Source organism: Perognathus longimembris, chromosome 7 (genome assembly GCF_023159225.1).
Source record: "Perognathus longimembris pacificus isolate PPM17 chromosome 7, ASM2315922v1, whole genome shotgun sequence".
Classification (NCBI taxonomy): domain Eukaryota; kingdom Metazoa; phylum Chordata; class Mammalia; order Rodentia; family Heteromyidae; genus Perognathus; species Perognathus longimembris.
This window is the reverse complement of record NC_063167.1, coordinates 79,600,106-79,619,864: the sequence shown is the minus strand read 5'-3', so window position 1 is coordinate 79,619,864 and position 19,759 is coordinate 79,600,106. Positions and strand designations below refer to the sequence as shown.

At 36.2% G+C, this 19,759-nt stretch overlaps 1 protein-coding gene across 3 annotated transcripts in view; it reads left to right on the top strand.

The window, feature by feature from the left end:
- The window catches only part of Dpyd (dihydropyrimidine dehydrogenase), a 706,501-nt gene that overhangs the window by 121,167 nt on the left and 565,575 nt on the right, over positions 1–19,759 (top strand). For all 3 annotated transcript variants that reach the window (XM_048352019.1, XM_048352018.1, XM_048352017.1), the window contains exon 3: positions 8,854–8,941. In XM_048352019.1, coding sequence (XP_048207976.1) covers positions 8,854–8,941 — 88 coding nt within the window. The remainder of the gene's footprint in view (positions 1–8,853; positions 8,942–19,759) is intronic.

Below are 19,759 nucleotides of genomic sequence, written 5' to 3'. Positions count from 1 at the left end.
CACTGGATGCAGAGATTCAACATGTAATGCCAGCTACATTTGAAGCAAAGATCAGGAGGATGGTAGGTTCCGACTTACATGTATAAGCATAGGTATGAAGATTCTGGTTCAAAGCTGGCCCCAGGCATGAAAATGAAACCCATTTGAAAAATAACTAGGGCAAGGCCCAAGAGGTAGAATTTAGCTGGCACAAGGCCCTGAATTGAAATCTTAATGCCACTTTAAAAAGAAAAATACTTTTTTTTATAACTGTTTCTATTCTTTCTGCATTGTAAAGGCAAGGCAGTGAGTGAAAAAAAAATTTTTTAGAAAGTAAACTCAGTCTTTTGTGAAGACATTTTTATTTGCAAGACACCCAGATACAGCAGTTTGTGATGTCTTTACTATTGGAGCTTTTGTAATGTACCTAATTTTACAAAAAGACTCACATAAAATATCTTTCTAGCACAAAAAGTAAACAAAAAATTACAACTAGTAATATGATGAGCTTGCTGCAGAAGAGCAAGGGATTGCAGTAGAAAACTTAAGCCCCAACTCGGGAAGATTTTAGGACAAGTCACTTCCCTTTTGGGATTCCCGGAGCCTTGATGGTTGCTAAGGTTAGCTCAGTCTTCAATACTGCCATCCCATACAACCTTGACCCTTTCATCTTGACTTGAGAAGTTTCTTCAGCAGACAGTTAAGACTCTCATGTTTTTTGTTCCCCCTTAAAGTAAATTGGACTCCAGGTGAGACCTTACTGTGTTCTTTCTCTGGGTGTGAGTTCCTTACTTGCTTTTTCTTCTCAGTCTTCTGATTACTTTAACAAGGAGGCATTGGTGTCTTGAAGAGACAGAATCAGTAAAATACTACTTTTAAAGATCTGTCTTCACAAGTGTGTATGTGAGGGTGGGTATAGTCCTTGTGTAATAGGCTAATGTGATACAGTCTTTTATTTTTTTAACTGTATTTTTTTTTGTACTGTGGATTGAACCCAGGATGTTGCACTTCCTAGGTAAGCACTTTGCCACTGAGCTACATCCCAGCCCGTTACAGTCTTTTTAGAAGCTCCCTTGGAATGGCTTCTAAGAGATTTCTGGAGCTTGACTTGTCACATGTGTGCAAAGAAATAACAGGACTCCTATTTTAGTTCTTGAAATCTATTCTATACGAAGACAAAATAAGAATGTTGAAATGTTTTATTATCTATTTCAAAATATGTAAAAAAGTAAGGTATATATTTTAAAGCCATTGGTATGTGAGGTTTCAAGGAATTCTCTGGAAGAACAGAACAAGTTGTCAGAAAAGTTCCCAACTACGTTTTATTCCCAGCTCACAATCATTATCACACAACAAATGATATTGCACATCAGTTCTGTATGAATTGTAAACTCTTCTAAATTTGTCTCTCATGTATTGTTTCAAAGACCCTACATGTTAATGGAAGTTTCTGTTAGATAAATTGCTTTATGTAGAAAACATGTTTGATGAGTGCATAGATACAAATATTAAAAGCTTTAAAATTTTGGTGTCATATGTGTGGTTAAAAGGCAGAATGAATAATAGAATAACAATTCAGTAACTTTTAATGATATTATTATAGCCTCACGCTCAGTAAAGTGAAGAAGTTGTCTTACAACACATGTTAAGGATATACATCGTTATATGCACATACATGCAAACAAACTGACTAAAGGATGATATATTTAGTGGAGAAGTTAAGGGGTATAGCTTTTCTGTATAAGCAACTAACAAACTGAGTACCAGGAAGCTGAATTATTTTTTTTCCCCCAAGAGGAGGGGTGGCAAGAAAAGGGAGGCATGAGTGAAGGATGAAAAATAGTCATTATTGAAAGGATATATCCCAGCTATCCCAGGGGACCATGCAGAGATAGTTACAGACAAGAGAAGAAGGTTTATAAGGAGGTTTATTAGTGGGGCCATAACTCCCACTGGAGAGGAAGCAATTTGGCATCGGGCTTCTGCACCTTAACCAGGTGGCAGCTTATTGGGTGCGAAAGGGGAAGTAGGTAGGTCTTAATGGTGAGTAGGAGTGGCCCATTATAGTTCTAGGGCAGGGAGTTTAGGTGTGGGTGGATCTAGGGGCTAATGGGAGGAGCTGAGGACCTAAGTCAGGGGGGAAATGCTAACAGTTATATTTAATGTGCATTAAGTTAAAGATCAACTACCTAACTTGAGGGTAGGGAGTGGATGGGGAAGGATGGAAGGATGCATTGTCTGTGTTGTGGAAATAAAATCCCTTTTAACAACTACTTAATAAACAACAATAATTTTAACAAAGAATATTCAAAATCAGTTCCAAATGCTCTGAAGCCTGTAGGATCCTGTGGACTAATGAGATAAGCAGCATCAAGAAGTTCTAGTGTAAGGACTAACCTGAGAACCTGTATGACTAAATATAGCAAGTTTTAGTGTTAAAATTATAACAGCTTCTAAACTCTGGTGATGCCTTCATGCTAGAGGGCTGCCCCCCCCCACCATGAGACTAGTTTCTTGTAGTTTGATATTTAAAAGTATAGGGAGCCCTTTTTCCCCTCTGTACCTAGGTAGCAACCATAGAAATGGACAGTAAAAAATGATCATAGTCAGAGACTATAGAAATAACCATAATAGTGGTTATAGGAATGCTATGGTAACTGTTGGGTTGGTTTACTTATGATTGAGTACTGGATTGTCTTAACCTGCTCATGCTTGCGAAGTGGTAATGGGAAAACATGGTAGCAATTATTAAAATAAAGTTGGACTAGGTCAGCCTGACTGCAAAATTCTGCTTCTGTAAATGGCTTGCTCAACCCATTTGTGACTTGCTCTACCCCCTGCATTAGCGCCCTGCATCAGTGACCACCTGCTCTCAGTTCCTGATACAGAGGCCAGTTCCCCAAATCAAAGCCAAAATAGGTAACTCTGAGGGTAGACAGCCAATCAGGAAAACCCATGCTGGAATTTCCATTGTGTGAGCCAATGGTGTTAAAGGACAGCTGTTGGCAACAACAGCTTTGCGGTTTAAGGTTTTTGCTTTAAAAGTAGCCTGTGAGATCAGGGAAGGGTCACTCTCCAAGCGTGTGTGCACGCTTGATGTGAAATAAAGTTTGTTATACTTTCGCATTGGGTCAGTCTTGTTCCTTTGATCATGGACTCTAAGTCTAGGAGGGGCTGTTAGTGGAATATTGAGGAAGAGTGGTATGCACAGAAAATTATTAAAGCTGAGGATGAATTTTGCCCATTTTACTGGGTCCGAACCTGAAATTGGTCCATCTTTTCTCTTTTTTTTTCCTTTCCTTTTTCCTTTCCTTTCATTTCCTTTCCTTTCCTTTCCTTTCCTTTCCTTTCCTTTCCTTTCCTTTCCTTTCCTTCTTTCTTTTTCTTATTTAAAAAATTTTTTTCTAGTCCTGGGGCTTGGACTCAGGGCCTGAATACTGTCCCTGGCCATTTTGCTCAAGGCTAGCACTCTCCCACTTGAGCCACAGTGCCACTTCCGTCTTTTTCTGTTTATGTGGTGCTGAGGAATCTAACCCAAAGCTTCATGTATACAAGGCAAGCACTCTATCACTAAGCCACATTCCCAGCCCTCTTTTTTTCTTTAAAAAGATAACAGCCTTCCTACATTTTTAGATCCTTTTATTATGGCAGGTCCTGGGTATATGACATGGAATCTGTGAAAAGAGAGAAATGCATGTTATATCCTTTATTTTTCGAAGTCCTCCCAGTCTTCAGCAGAAGTGTTGCACTTCAGAGAGAGACGTTACTGGACTACACATTTGCCTACATCAATGATTGGTGTATGGCACAAAGCTCGGTCCCCTGACATTTGCATTTTTTTCATGTAGGTAGAGCTTCTGAAGATGAAGAGTGACAATAGTAATACTAAATAAATATTTTTAAAATTTTTGCTAGTTATGAGGCTTGAGCACAGGGCTCTGGCATTGTCTCTACCCTTTTCAATCTACCATTTTGAGCCGCAATACCAGTTCCACTTGTCAGATGGTTTATTGTAAATCAGAGTCTCATGGACTTTCCTGCTCAGGCTCACTTTGAGCAGGGACCCTCAGATCTCAGCGCCCTAAGTAGCTAGGATTACAGATGTGAACCACTGGTGCCCAGCTTATTTTTAACTTTACTATAAATACAGACTTACTTATTTCTAAAATAGAAATAGAAAATGTAAGCCAATATAGGTTATTTATAGGCTGACGAAAAAGTTCTGACTTGAATAAAACCAAGATAATGAGATTTAAAGTTTGTTTTTCTAAGTATGTGTGTGTACATATGTGTGTACGTGTGTTTGTTTGTGTGTGTCATGAGGAATTAATTAAGTCATTTAAACTCATGAAGTAGAAAATACTCTAACAAGCATAGGTTACAGTTCCAGCTGCTGGGTTTGCTTATCACTAGAAGAAGCAGGCATCTGTTCTCAGATGTAGGAGGAATAAAATGGTGATTTCATTGTTTAATATATTTTCTAGTGTTATAATATGAAGTAAAACTGTCCAGTCTCATTTGACATGTGTGTCACTTTTCCTAGAGGAAGATCATGGAGAAATATATCTTTTACATCTTTTGTTCCATAAGTAGCAGCACTAAAATTCTCACATATCTTTATGGTCAGTATTGAATTGTGGAAGATTAACATTGTGCATTTAAGGAATTCTATTGTTATGCTCTTTTGAATATGGAAATGAAAAGAGTTTGCCAATGCTTTTTAAGAAATCCAATATACTTTTCTTTTTGTAAATGTAATTACCTGGATTAAAAATGCTAAACAATTATTTATCAGAATTAACTCTTACTTCTTATGATGTATGGGAAACTAAACTGCTTTGTAACAGGACAATGTTGAAAGGTAAAAAGAGAACACAATGAGGGAAGATAAAAACAAGTGTAATTTAAATGTTGCATCTAAGGGAAAATTTATGTAGATCTGTGGTTTACAATAATTGTTGACATATTCCCCTATGTACTGTGTCTATGATTTTTCACAGTATCAATCATTTAAAGCAATTTAGGTAATAACATTCTGACATGCATTTCTGCTATTTTATTTGCACCATTTGCCTACATCACTGTAATGCAGTACCTTTCTGATTTGGTACAGTAAATGCACTCTGTAATATCTATTATGATGTGGTCAAAGGATAATTTATTGTCAAATAGAAAAATAGGTCAACAATAATGTCACTTGATGATCAACCCCCCTAAGTTTAATAAAACATCTCACCAGTATGCATTCCAGTGCAGTGGTTGGTATTTTATTAGTACTACCTGGCTATAGCAGTAGTGTAATTACTGAGCTGTCAGAGTGATAAGTGGGATTAATGGCAGCCTGATGCACTTTAGTCTGCAGAGTGCTTAGAGAATTGCAAGATGGTATTATTATCAGAGTCTACCATTCTGGCATATTCATGGCACCAAAGGAAAAAAAGAGAATGCTACAATTCAGGTTTGCATTGCCCTGCCTCATTAACATCTGACATTTCCAACAGCTGTTATTTGTGAACTAGCTCAATAATAAAAGGCGAATTATTTGGTAAAGAGGCTTAATAACCACAACTAAAAATCCTTACATTGTCTGTGCTGTTAAGTGAATCTGTTTATGTTGAATTTCAGATTTTTTCTAGCATAACATAGAAAATGCACTGCATATTAATTTTGTGCATTCATACCTGCTGACATTGTAAGTTTTCATTTAATTGCCTTATTATTCAAGTGGATGTTAAAAAAAGAAAGGCAGACTTATGACTTCATTAGTGATAATCAGAATCCATATGATGTTACACCTCTTGCTTTATTTCCATGTGTGTATTAAACATGTATGTATGTGTATATATGTGTGTCTTTATATATACATATATTTGTGTGTTTATGTACATATGCATGTATAATACGTGCAATATATGTACCTTTATTCCTATGACAAAATTTTTTAAGACAGCACAATATGATTTTCTCAATTTTCACATGACATATATTAAGAACTCTTCTTAAACCAGTTTTAATATTCTATTTCATAATCCATATGGCAATGACACATTAAAGTATTCCCTAATTTCTCTATCAAAGAAGAAACGAGCTATGCTTTAAATTATTTTTGTAGTGTATACTGCAGATTCTGTTTTCCAGATTTTTTTAAAGCTCAGTAACAGTGTTTGACAAAAAACAAATCATACGTATGAGTTGATAAGAATTCAACTAAATGATAGATGTGACTCTAACAATACATTTAGAGAAATGATAGGGGAGAGGTTTAATGACTACATTTCAGAGTGGACAATTGATTATGAAAAGCCTCCAGTACTCATTGTGTAAAATTGAATTTAGAGCGAAGGCTAAGGGCACAAACCAGAAAAAAGAGATCAGATCTGAAAACAAGATATTAATTAGGTTCTGAGGAATTGGTTCAGACAATGAAGAAGAAAAATGACAATAGGACTGCTATTGTTTCCTTGAAGGATATGAACCAATGTCTTTACACATGGAAGTGAGTAGAAAATGAGTGAGCTAATGACCTTTGTCGCTGAGTATTGTCAGATTCATTTTCAGTGATACTCTGGAAAAATCTGGCCAGCAAATACACGTGGCAGTCATACGATTTCTTACAAGGTGTCTCTCCACATACCTAAAAAGTTAGACAGAATTTCCTGTATTTATCTACACTCTTATTTTCTTTCTTTACAAGTTCTGCCTATCTCTGTTTTTATCTTTGTGACACTGGGGTCCGAACTCAGTACCTTCTGCTTGCTAGGTCTATGCTCTACTTCTGAGGCACCTCTCCAGGCCCATTTTTGCAGGGTTATTTTTAGGCAAGTGTCTTTTTTCCACATCTAGCACGTGGCTTGTCTATAATTTAGGTACTCCAGCTCCCTGTAATGTCCAGTTGCATGCTACCAGGTCCAGCTTCCCTCTGTGGAAGCTCTGTCTCATGGGCTTCTCTGTCCAGGCTTCCTTTGAGCTCTGGTCCACTCAGGTTCAGTTTGACACCTAGCTTAGGATAAAAGGACCACTCTATTGTACCCAGCCTGAGAAGGCCACAAACTACAAATCTCCCATTCTCACTTGCCCACATGTCTAGGACCTGCATGAGCCACCGCCAGTGCCCAGCTTGCTGTTTCTATTCTTGAGCCTTTTGCTTACTGTAGCTACATTCCCAAATCCAATTCCATTTGATTCTGTAATACTCACTTGTTCTACAAGCTTCCATTCAAGTATTGTTTCTTTCAGCCTGCTTTTCCTGCCTCCCCTGTGCTCTTTTGGCATTTTGTATTTCACTAATAAAGAATATCAAACACTACAGTTCCGTTTGTATGCCATTTTCTTCTTCCAAGCTTCAAGATCCATGAAAACAGAAACAGAGTGATGTTGTCCATCACTTCCATATTCTCACAGTCTGCTGTCTGCTAAAATAGCAGGACGTATCAGTCTTCTTTTCTGTTTCTCTAGACAATCGCTAAAGATGGATACTATGTAAAAGAAAAATTAAAGTTTATTATCTCACAGTTTTAGATGTTGAAAGTCCCAATGGCAGCGTGCCTGCCTCAGTTTCTGGTGGGGTCTTAAAATGCATGTCATAAAGGGAGAGAAGAAGAGAAAGCCAGGGAGGAAGCAAGGAAAGAGCCTGGCTTACTTTTTCATACCAGTTCTCTTTAAGAACTTATAAGAGTCCAGTTCTGAACTTAAAAGAGTCCAGCTCCTTCTGAAACCAGAGCCTTCAATGATTTCATTATCTCTGATTAGGCCTGGCCTTTTAAAGCTTCCACACCATCAGTCAAAGCTATCACAATGAGGACCAAGCTCTAGTCTTAGAGGAGTAATTATAGCCTTGCTGTTATAGTTCTACCCATGTATAACACAAACTCATCAAAAACTTTTTTTTTCCCAAATCGCATATTCCCAGGCCAAAAAATGCTGAGACTCCTGAGGATCTCCTCAGTGGAAATCGGTGACATTTACCAAGCTTCTCTTAGTTCTTGGGTGGAAAACTTAAGAGTGTCTGCTCAGTTCCTCTGGAAGGATCTGAGATGAGATTGGAAAGCAGGGACTTTTAAGTGAGTTAAGAGCTGATGGAAAATAAAGGCAGAGGTACTGGGCAGTTTTTGTATACATTTCAGAGGATTTCTGCAGAGTAGTTTAAAGGAGGCTCTGGATCTGTGTCTCTAACCCCCTTGTTGACTTGGGATTGGATGAAGGTGTCCCCTAGGCAGCTGGGGCAGTAAGTTGCTTCACTCTTAAATGGGGGCTGTGCTATGAGGTACCTGGGATAGACTCAAGTAGCTTTGCTAATGTATAATGGTGTGAAATTTATCAGAAAACTGTGAGGACAGGAGGGAGGTGGAGGGAAAGAAAAGAGGAACAAAGGACAGTAAGTGGCAAAATAAGACACTTTTCACCTTGGCGTTTGTATGATAGTTGTGGTCTCCAAGACAGGTAAGCCTGATCATAAAATATAGCATTGGTACAAGCATTGCCTGTGGAGTAAGACACAGAGATCAGACTGTTCATGTAACAAACAAACAAACAAACAGAAAACAAACAAACATGGGAATGATGCAGCTGGAGAATGGTCTTTAAATCTAGAAGTAATTCTGAGGAAATGGACAATTAGTGATGCTGTGTTTTTTTGTGGACAAAAGGAAAAATAGAGACTTTGTACTTATTACTTAAATGTTTGTATCTAAAAATACTATAATTTTATTTATGCTTATTGGCCTTCAATTCTGAAGGGGCCTGGATTTAAGAGACAGAGAGAGAGAGAGAGAGAGAGAGAGAGAGGCGCAGAGAGAGACACAGAGACAGAGACAGACAGAGAGGAACGCATCCTTTATTTTCTAGTCATCTTAACCCAGCAATTTTCTTTCCTAGGTGCCTGAAATGTGCAGATGCCCCCTGTCAGAAAAGCTGTCCCACTCATCTAGATGTGAAATCATTTATCACAAGTATTGCAAATAAGGTAAATTTAGATTTATCTTTGCAAATAAGAGTAAATATTAACATTGGCCTTGATCTCTATTCTTGATCTCTATTTATTAGCTTTGCTTAAAGCATAAAGCTTTTCTTCATACATTTGGTTAAAACATCAAACGCTGAAACCTTTATAAGCATTTGAAAATGGGCCACATTTGTAAATTAAGACCTCTGTAAATTATTATTGTGGAAATGCATATTTATTAGCTTTAATGCCTTTATAGCAGCTTATGTCAGAGTTGTTTCTTTTTATATAAGCTATTCATTGTCTACATATATCCCAGCTTAATTGCAAAAATAGGCACTGCCATTGATAACCAAAACATATTTCAACTTTCAAAATATTGGTTTTAAATTTGGCACATTGGTACATGGAGAGATGCTGGTATGTGAACTGTGACATGAATGACATACTGGTGCATGAAGAGAATAATTGTTTACTTTTTACTGAAATTCTATTAATTTGCTTCAGATTTGAAGTAATTCACGAGGCTGATAAAATTACAGCTTAAGAAAAGATAGAGAACAGGCTTTAGATACTGTAATAGGATAAAGAGAATTTTTATCTTAAGTTTTTTTGAATGACTGGAAGACTTAGTCCAATTTTTATTCATTAAGAGAATGGTTAGTTGATTGAATAATTGACTAATTAATACTACTTATTTTCTTTGTGAAAGGAATGTTGGGCACTTTTGGACAAGTGTCTTCTTTAATAAAGAATATTTCCCATCGTTTCTAGAGAAGTCTTGTCTCAAGTTTTAGTATTCATGTTCTAAAATATGTTAAATCCTTCCATGGGCAAGTACTTTTTCATATCTAATGATAATTTCTTAATATATCAATTTCTTGCAACAAATATTTTAGTAGGGAAAATATAGGGATATTTATGTAGTTTTAAATTGTCAAAAAGTTTCAGTTATTGCTTAGATTAGAGGCATGATGTTATTCTGAATGGTAAAATTTAGTAAGAGTTAAAACATTGGTCAAAGTTTTACACATACAACTTTTTTATAAACCCATGAAAAATTGCTTACTTTTAAATTTATCACTTATGAAGAAGATGTAGCATCTGTCTTACACAGTTCTATAAAGAGAGTAACCCTTGCCTTTGAGAATGATTAATGTGGTAAATAGTGGACAAATGTTTTCTAAATGTGGCATGTTTGGTTTTCCTGTTTACTTAATATAGTAAGTGCTATAGAAGTGATTATTTTTTTATTGCTGATTCTCTTTGTTATTTGGTTATTTGCCTATTATTTGCCACATATAGCACTGATTATCTTAAAGAAAGTCATAGTAGTAAAATGGGGTATGTTTCTAAAAACTGTCTTGTTAGGATTCAATGTGATTGGTGCTACAATTCATGCAATACACAAAATTATTCATATCTGAAAGAGCAGGAATGTATAGGAATGTATATGTGGGCAAATATATTATTTATTTAGGCAAACATAATGAATCAAATTGCTGGAGTACGGGCTAGACTGACTAAAAGTAAAAAGAATGGTAGGAAAGAGACATGGAGATTCCATTGGTACCAGTTTGTGAAGATATTTGCATTACATGTTTCACAGTTGAGATTTCAGCCTTCAGGATGTAGGAAATCACCACTGCTTTATGTTTGTATTATAATTTAAAAGATTAATTGAAATTAATTTCTGTGGTTTGGATGATGTGTAAGAAGGCAATTTGATCAGCAACTTTATATTATCTCAACTGTTCACCAATATAGGTTTTATGAGCAAAAACAGAAATTTATGTGAAATAGGTAAATATGCACATATGTACATATTCATATATAAGGATCCCACCAGAAATGGACAGAAGCCCAATGTGTTGAAACATAAAACATGATCACCAAAATATTCTAGCTATCCCAAGAGTTATTATCCTTTTGTTCTAATTGGTGGAAATTCTATTTATTCAAGATCTACACATGTTTCTAGGAAGAAATGACAAGAATCCCAATAATGAAACTCCTGGAAAAGTTTGTAAAACTTCTAAATACCAGAATAATCTCTCTTTTACGAAAACCTCTTCTTGGTTGATTGATTTGTCCATATTTCCTACTATCTAATAGAGTGCTGTGCTTGGAAATTTATTTAAACAGATTTTCATATGCCTACTGAAGTGAAAGTGTAATCTTTTGTCTGGCATTTAAGGATCAATTTTAAGTAATGCTCAAGGGTCACTGTAGCAATCATAAACGGTCAATGGTTCTTGTCCTTTTTAGCCTGTCCTGTTTTAGACATGTGCTGGCTGGGTCCATTTGAGGCCATTCCACCATGTTTTGCGAGTGGGCCTCAGATTAGGAGGGGTTTTTTGGTAGGTTGAAAAGGTAATTGAATCACCTTACTCAATGAACCTGGTGCCTCTTTGGAAAAGGGTGTCAGTTGTGTTGTATTGTGTGAGGCTTCTGTGATTCAGTGGAGTTTTAGGCCAATACTTCCATTTTTTATTTTCTTACCAACTGGATTACAGGTCTAGTTTCCAAAGGTACACTCAATGCTATTGTACCGCCTCAGTCAGTTTTTCTGTTTCCTTTGTGCAGGCTATTGTTGACAATTGTACCTCTCAATTGGAAGTGAAGGGCTTCTGATTCATCAGACTGTGAATACCAGGTTCCATTTCTTCATAGCTTTCCTTTTAAGAATACTCTGTGGAACAAAAAAAAAATCTGTTTTTTTTTAAACTGTTCTCCAATTTTATTTTCCCTTATGTTAAATAGCGATGGTATGGGCTTGTTTAAAAACTATTAATTAAGTTGAAACATTGATAATTGTCTATTCATTAGCATATTTCTCTACAATTAACATCTTTTTCTATCAATTTGTATATTCATCTAGAAATTTTATCCTGAGATTTGTTTAGCATTTATCCTTAGAAAAAATTGACAATACACATTAGGAAAAAAACCTACCAAAGTGACTGAAATATAAAATAAAAAGCTTTTCTTTCAAATAGATCCCTATTGAAGGTTAACTGGGAGTCAGAGGAAAAGAAAATCTAACCAGGAAACTTAATTGACAAATACTTTTGGTAGTGATATTTGCATTTAAAAATGGCTTTAACATGAATAAGAACAAATATGGTATACATGTGTATGTGCCTTGTACTGTCACAGGGCAGAAAGGCAAAAGTGCATCAAAAGATTTTGTACATCTTCCTTTTGGATTTGCATTTTGATTTCTTACACAGTAGTTCAAACTCTTATAAAGTGCTGATAGTACAGAGTACAAAGCTGTTCTCTTGAGAAGTAGAATATGCCTTGTGGTATGTCTATAACTGCACTCACATGCCAGTTGGCCAGTTTCTGATAAGTTATGGGTCTGTGTGATATGGAGTATTACTCTGAGAAAGTCCTTGGCAAGGAGAAGAAACTTTAATTCTGCTTTCCTATTTCCCATTTGAAGGAACAATGCCTGGTACAAATTAATTCTATTCCTTTCAACACCTGGCAAAATGATCAGATTCTTGGTTATTATCATTTTCAAGCAAGAATGACACATTTCCGTGTTTTCTGGTATCCCTTCCTGTTCTTGGAGAGTGGACACAGACAGTTTGTGTTGTCCGAGGTTGATGGAGAGAACTATTCCAAAGAGCTTTCTAATCCTTGGTGTTCAATAATTCTTCAGTATTTATTGAAATTTTTAATTCTTTTTGTACATTCTTAGTTTCCATTAAAGTGCCTTGTGTTATTATACATTTATTTACTTATTTTGCCTTGTGATTTACTCATGTTTGAATTAAGGTTTCTTCTTTTTTTTCTTTTTCTTCTCAAGGCTAGCACTCTAACATTTGAACCATACCTCCACTTCTATAAGAGTTTCTCAGGTTTGTCTGGCCAGCCCTCAAACCATGATCTTTAGATCTCAGTCTCTTGAGTAGCCACAATTAATATGTGGGTTGATGTCTTTCACTATTTGGTGGAATTTCTCATTGCTTCTCCCTTTTTTGTTCTATGGAACTCTTACTAGATATTTTATATCATTTTACTTTGTTCTTTACTGTGCCCAGGTTATCTTTCAAACACTCATGTCTTTGTTTTGGTGACTTGCATTCAGATTATTTCCTTTAGTGAATTTTTTACAAGCTCACAATGTTTAAAAAAAAGTCTATGAAAACAGATTTTCCATTCTAAGAGTTATTTTGTTGTTGTTCATGTGACAGTTTTCATGCACCACTTTTAAGGTATCACTTCTCAAACCATGTAAAAGTATTTAGTTGCATGCTCCAGGTTTTTATTATCCAGAGGTGGGTCTCATTATTCTTCATGTAGTGTATACAAATTCCACTCACAGGGCTGAGATTCCTTTTATGTTTTTGGAGCTTTGTTGATGAGAGCTCAGTGAGCACTGTGGTGAAGGCATTTTTCTTCACGCCTAGCTGGTGCGCTATCCACTACATGAGCCATGTCTCCAGTTCCAGAATGCATTTTCCTTTAGAAAGGATTTCTACTTGCCTTTGAGGCAGTAGCTGTACTCAAATATTTGGACCTAACAAAATAAATTCCTTTCTGGGTGTTCTTTCAAGTTAGCCAGATTCTGGGAAGTAAGTCTGAAAAATATGCCGGAGCATTGGATTATTCTAAATTTGTTAAGGATATTTATTCCCCCACCCCTATCCCCCCACTCCTACATACTTTTTTCACTCAGTTCTAGTTTAAGAGGAAGATTCCTTTGCATTTTCAGGCAAGAGGAAGCTGGGGCTAAAATTAGCCCCCTCTCCTTTTTTGTTGGTAATATAGGCTAACTTAATTCTGTCGTTAATGTGGAGTACTGTTTTAGACTCTAACTTTGGGTTAACCTTAAGCCAGAAAATACCTCTGATTTTGGTGTCTTGAAAGTGGACACCTCGTGTTCACCAGCTCTGAAGTGATTCCAATGATTCCATTGGTGTACATGCTGTTTTCTTCTCTTTGGTCCTTAGACTTTACTCTGGGACTAATCCTAGCCCCGAAGATGACTTTTTAATAAATATTTTACCCATAATTTTAACCTTTTAATTAGAAAAGTTGCAGCAGATATCAAGTTCTCAATTTACATGGCAGAAAGCAATAAACATTTGAGAATCAGTAATTAGTATATATTAATTTTTAGGAGGCCAAATGTTTGTGGGAAACTTTTGAGGTAGTAACTGGAAAGATACATGGAAAAAGAGACAAAAATACTTTCCACCACAGATGCTGACACTGACTTCACAGATACTGTAATTGAAACATTGCTAATGTTGGGACAGGAGTAAATGTGTCTGGAATGACCATCTCTCTGTCAGAATATTCTAGGCTTTCTTTACATATAAAACTGAAAGAGGGGCTGGGAATATGGCCTAGAGACAAGAGTGCTTCCTTCCTATACATGAAGCCCTAGGTTCGATTCCTTAGCACCACATATATAAAAAAAAGCCAGAAGTGGCACTGTGGTTCAAGTTGGCAGAGCTCTAGCCTTGAGCAAAAAGAAGCCAGGGACAGTACTCAGGCCCTGAGTTCAAGCCCCAGGACTGGCCAAAACAAACACACACACACACACACACACACACACACACACACACACACACACACAAAACTGAAAGAGAACTTACAAAATAGTTATTGTCATGCTCAGACTGAAACAAATACTTTCAAATTATTAACATATACAGATACATAGCTTGTCTCATTTCTTTATCAGTTGATACAACCATTAACTGCATTTTCAGAATGCAGCCAATTATTTTACTACACAATTTCAAAGTATTGAGTCTGGTTGATCTTAGGAACTAAATTTATTATTGTTTAAGACAAAGGGCTGGGATATTGTTTCAAAATGTCACATCTTAAAAACCATGTTGTGTTGGAAAAGAGAGATGATGAACATTGTCTATCAAATCATTCTTGCTTATGTAAAAACCTATATTGTTTTGTTTCTTAATACATTTCTTTCAGATTTTTAAAGGTCACATTTTATTCTCATCACAGTTAATAACATGTCCACTGCTTTTCTTTAGTTTTCTTCCATAGTTAAATATTTAAGTCTAGAATGTGTTCTGCAACTCAAACTCAACATTTGTTGATTGTAAATTTCAATGTGTAAGCAACAGGGATTCTGAAAGTAATTCACTATACATGAGAAAGGATTTTTCCTGTGTATTTTAAGCCACTTTTATATTAACCAAATAATACATTGTTTGTGGTTGTATATGTGCACTGACTGATTTTTAACATTATACCAGTTTAAATGTTTTTTGAATTATAAATTATCTTAACACCAATGATGTCATGTGTGTGTACATATGTAAATTAAATTGGAAATCACAAACCTCTTTCCTCATTTATCTCAAGACAAAGAAATACCCATGTAAAGAAATGCACAAGATACTATACCAAAAGAATTTCTAACCTAACCAATTATCTCATGGTATAGTACTATTGAAGTACATTCTGTTATGAATTATGAATGGATAACTATGTAAATTTCTCATATAAAATCTAAATATTTTATATAAAGAAAACATTCATATTTTTACTACAGATATTCATATATTTATTCCATCAAAATTATGAAGAACTTTATTCTTATTGCATTTTGTACAAATGGGTTTATTGCTTGTCAGAAGAGAAAGGGTGAGCAAATATGTTGAGAACCTTCAATGTACCTAAGATATGTGCTAGAATATGATATAACTATCCTAAACATTGACTTAAGTACATATGCCCAAGTAAATAATCAAAATGATGAGCATAAAAATAAATGAAAAAATGACCTAAGTACATATACCCAAATAAATAATATTTTGTCAATATGTTAATAAGAAAGTTGCTGAAATACTCATGAGGCTTTAAAAGGAATGCTTTTTGAACAATGATAGTATAATGTGAAAAGAAGAGATTTTTGTACAGATGAACATTGCCTTCTATTCAGCTAAAGCCATCAAGTAGTAACTGTGTTGATTCTTCATGTACGCTTAGAGCTTGAGGAAATTGTTCACATATTAGATAATGAATTGATACAAGTTCACATGTACAGCAAGGTATGTAACTACTTCCTGAGGGTAACTTTTTATTTGTCCATCAAATAGAGAATGGGTAGTGAAATACCCAAATTGAGAGAAATGGCAGATGTGTCTTCAATGATGTGTTGTATATAATAATATATTCCACTTTGCAACTTGCATATCTTTATACCATTTCTTTTTATTGTTTAATAAATTGGTGATTTTTCCTTCTATGCTTTGCAGGTTTTTTTGGGGGGGTGGTTCTTTTTTTTATTTTATTTATTTATTTATTATTAATTGAACACAAATTTTTTTACAAGTTGTTGTGCAAAGAGGGTGCAGTTACATAGTAGGGCAGTGTGTACATTACTTGTGATATCTTACAACCTGTTTTTCCATCCCTTGTCTAGGTCAGGTAGACACATATGCAATATACAATGTATCAAGCACATATACAGTGTTCACAGACTTGGTCTCTACTGTCTCTCCGTCTCCCTTTGTTAAGTCATATATCAGGGAGATCATGCCCCTTTGTTTTCTGTGTTCTAGGCTTGTCTCACTCAACATTATTTGTTCGAGTTCTGACCATTTCCCTACAAATAACAATATTTCACCATTCCTAATCGCTATGTAGTATTCCATTGTGTATAAGTACCATATTTTTTGGATCCATTCGTCTGTGGAGGGGCATCTGGGTTGTTTCCATATTTTGGCTATTGTGAATTGTGCCGTGATAAACATGGAAGTACAAATGTCTTTTTGATATCTTGGATTTTGCTGTTTAGGATAGATGCCTAGGAGTGTTATGGCTGGGTCATAGGGTAGGTCTATATTGAGCTTTTTGAGAAACCTCCATACTGTTCTCCAAAGTGGTTGTACTAATTTGCACTCCCACCAACAATGGAGAAGGGTTCCTCTTTCCCCACAGCCCCTCCAGCATTTGTTGTTTCCAGAGTTCAGAGTATAGGCCATTCTAACTGGGGTGAGGTGGTATCTCAGGGTTGTTTTTATTTGCATTTCCTTTACTAGCAGGGATGCTGAGCATTTCCTCATGTGTTTCTTTGCCATTTTTATATCTTCTCTCGTGAAGTCTCTCTTTAGCACTTTTGCCCATTTCCTAATTGGTTTATTGGGCTTGGAGGGGCTTAGTTTTTTGAGTTCTCTGTAGATGACAGATATCAGGCCTTTGTCTGTTGCTGTGCTGGTAAATATCCTTTCCCATATCGTTGGCTGTCTTTCTATTTTGGTGGCTATGACCTTAGCTGTGCAGAAACTTTTTAATTTGTAGTAGTCCCATTTGTCGAGTCTTTCCCCTATTTGTTGTGCCCCTGGGACTCTATTCAGGAAGTTCCTTCCTGTGCCTATAAGTTCTAGCGTCTTTCCTACTCTGTCCTTCAGTAGTTTCAAGGATTCAGGTCTGATATTGAGGTCCTTGATCCATTTTGAGTTGATCTTGGTGCATGGTGATAGGCTTGGGTCTACTTTGAGTTTTCTGCATATGGCTGCCCAGTTCTCCCAGCACCAGTAGTTGAAGAGGCTATGTTTATTCCATTGTATGTCTTTAGCTCCTTTGTCGAATACCAGTTGGCTGTAAGAGTGCGGTTTTATTTCTGGGTCTTCAATTCTAATCCACTGGTCTTCCGATCTGTTTTTATACCAATACCATGCTGTTTTTGTTATGATGGCCTTGTAGTAGAGCTTGAAATCTGGTATTGTGATACCTCCTGCACTATTTTTTTTGCCTAGAATTGCTTTGGCTATTCTAGGTTTTTTGCTGTTCCATATGAATTTATGGATTGGTGTCTCTATTTCAGTGAAGAATGTGGCTGGGATTTTGATAGGTATTGCATTGAATTTGTGTAACAATTTGGGCAATATGGCCATTTTCACTATATTGATTCTGCTTACCCATGAGCATGGGAGGTCTTTCCATCTCCTTGTGTCTTCTTTGATTTCCCTTATTAGATTTTTGTAGTTTCCATTGAATAGGTCTGTCACGTCCTTGGTTAAGTTGATCCCTAGGTACTTTATTCTTTTTTTGGCTACTGTAAATGGAATTGTTTCCATAATTTCCTTTTCTGTTTGTCTATTGCTGGTGTACAGAAAAGCTGCTGACTTCTGTGGGTTGATTTTGTATCCTGCTACTTTGCCAAATTGGTTTATTAAGTGTAGGAGTTTGGGTACTGAGTTTTTTGGGTCCTTCAGATATAAGATCATGTCGTCTGCGAATAGGGATAACTTGATTTCTTCCTTGCCGATGTGGATCCCTTTGATGTCCTCCTCTTGCCTTATTGCTATGGCTAGGGATTCCAGCACTATGTTGAACAGAAGTGGGGAGAGTGGGCATCCTTGTCTTGTTCCTGAGTTTAGGGGGAATGATTTAAGTTTCTCTCCATTTAATATGATATTAGCAGTTGGTCTGTTGTATATGGCTTTTATTGTTTTGAGGAATGTTCTATCTATTCCTGTTCTCTCCAAAGCTTTTAATAGGTATGGATGTTGTACTTTGTCAAAGGCTTTTTGGGCATCGACTGAGATAACAATGTAATTCTTAATTTTAGATCTGTTTATGTGGTGAATTACATTGATTGATTTACGGATGTTGAACCATCCTTGTGACTGAGGGATGAAGCCTACTTGGTCATGATGTATGATTTTCTTGATCAGTTTCTGGATCCTGTTAGCTAATATTTTATTGAGGAGCTTTGCGACTGTGTTCATTAGTGATATTGGTCTGTAGTTCTCTTTTTTTGTTGGGTCTTTGCCTGGTTTGGGAATGAGTATGATATTAGCTTCGTAGAATGAGTTTGGGATTTCTCCCTCTGTTTCTATTTTGCGGAAGAGTTTGAGGAGTATTGGTATTAGCTCCTCACTAAAGGTTTTGTAGAATTCGTTGGTGAATCCATCTGGGCCTGGGCTTTTCTTAGTAGGGAGGTTCTTAATTACCTCCTGTATCTCACCGTAAGTTATTGGTTTATTTAGTTGATTTATTTCTTCTTGGTTCAGTTTGGACAGTTTGTACTTCTCTAAGAATTGATCCATTTCTGTAAAATTATTGTTTTTTGCTGAGTAGAGGTTTTGGAAATAGCTCCTTATGATTGTTTGAATATCGTGTGTACTTGTTGTAATTTTTCTGGTGGAGTCCCTGATTTTACGTATATGAGTCTCTTCTCTTCTTTTTTTTGTAAGTCTTGCAAGGGGTCTGTCAATTTTGTTTATTTTCTCAAAGAACCAGCTTTTAGTCTTATTTATTTGTTGAATGGTCTTTCTATTTTCAATCAGATTTATCTCTTCTTTAATCTTTGTGATCTCTCTCCTCCTAGTCATTTTAGATTCGGTCATTTCTTGTTTCTCCAGTTGTTTTAGTTTCACCATGAGGGTATCCACCTGCTCTGCTTCCATTCTTTTAATGTAGGTGCTGAGTGCAATGATCTTGCCCCTCAGTACTGCCTTAGCTGTGTCCCATAGGTTTCTTTGTGATGTGTTTTCTTTGTCATTGTGGCTTATGAATTCGTTGATTTCATCTTTAATTTGGTCTGTGGCCCAAGTGTTGGATAGCAGCGTGGGGTTTAGCCTCCAAGAGTGTGTATAGTGTCTGTGGTTTCCTTTGTTGTTGAGGGTTACCTTTAATCCACTGTGATCAGATATAGTACATGGGATGACGTCAATACTTTTGTATTTGCTGAGGTTCTTTGTGTGGGCTATGACATGGTCTATTTTGGAATATGATCCATGGGCTGCTGAAAAGAAGGTGTATTGGGTCTCTGTAGGATGAAAGGTTCAATATAGGTCTGTTAGATCCATTTGAGAAATGGTGTTATTTAGGTCCTCA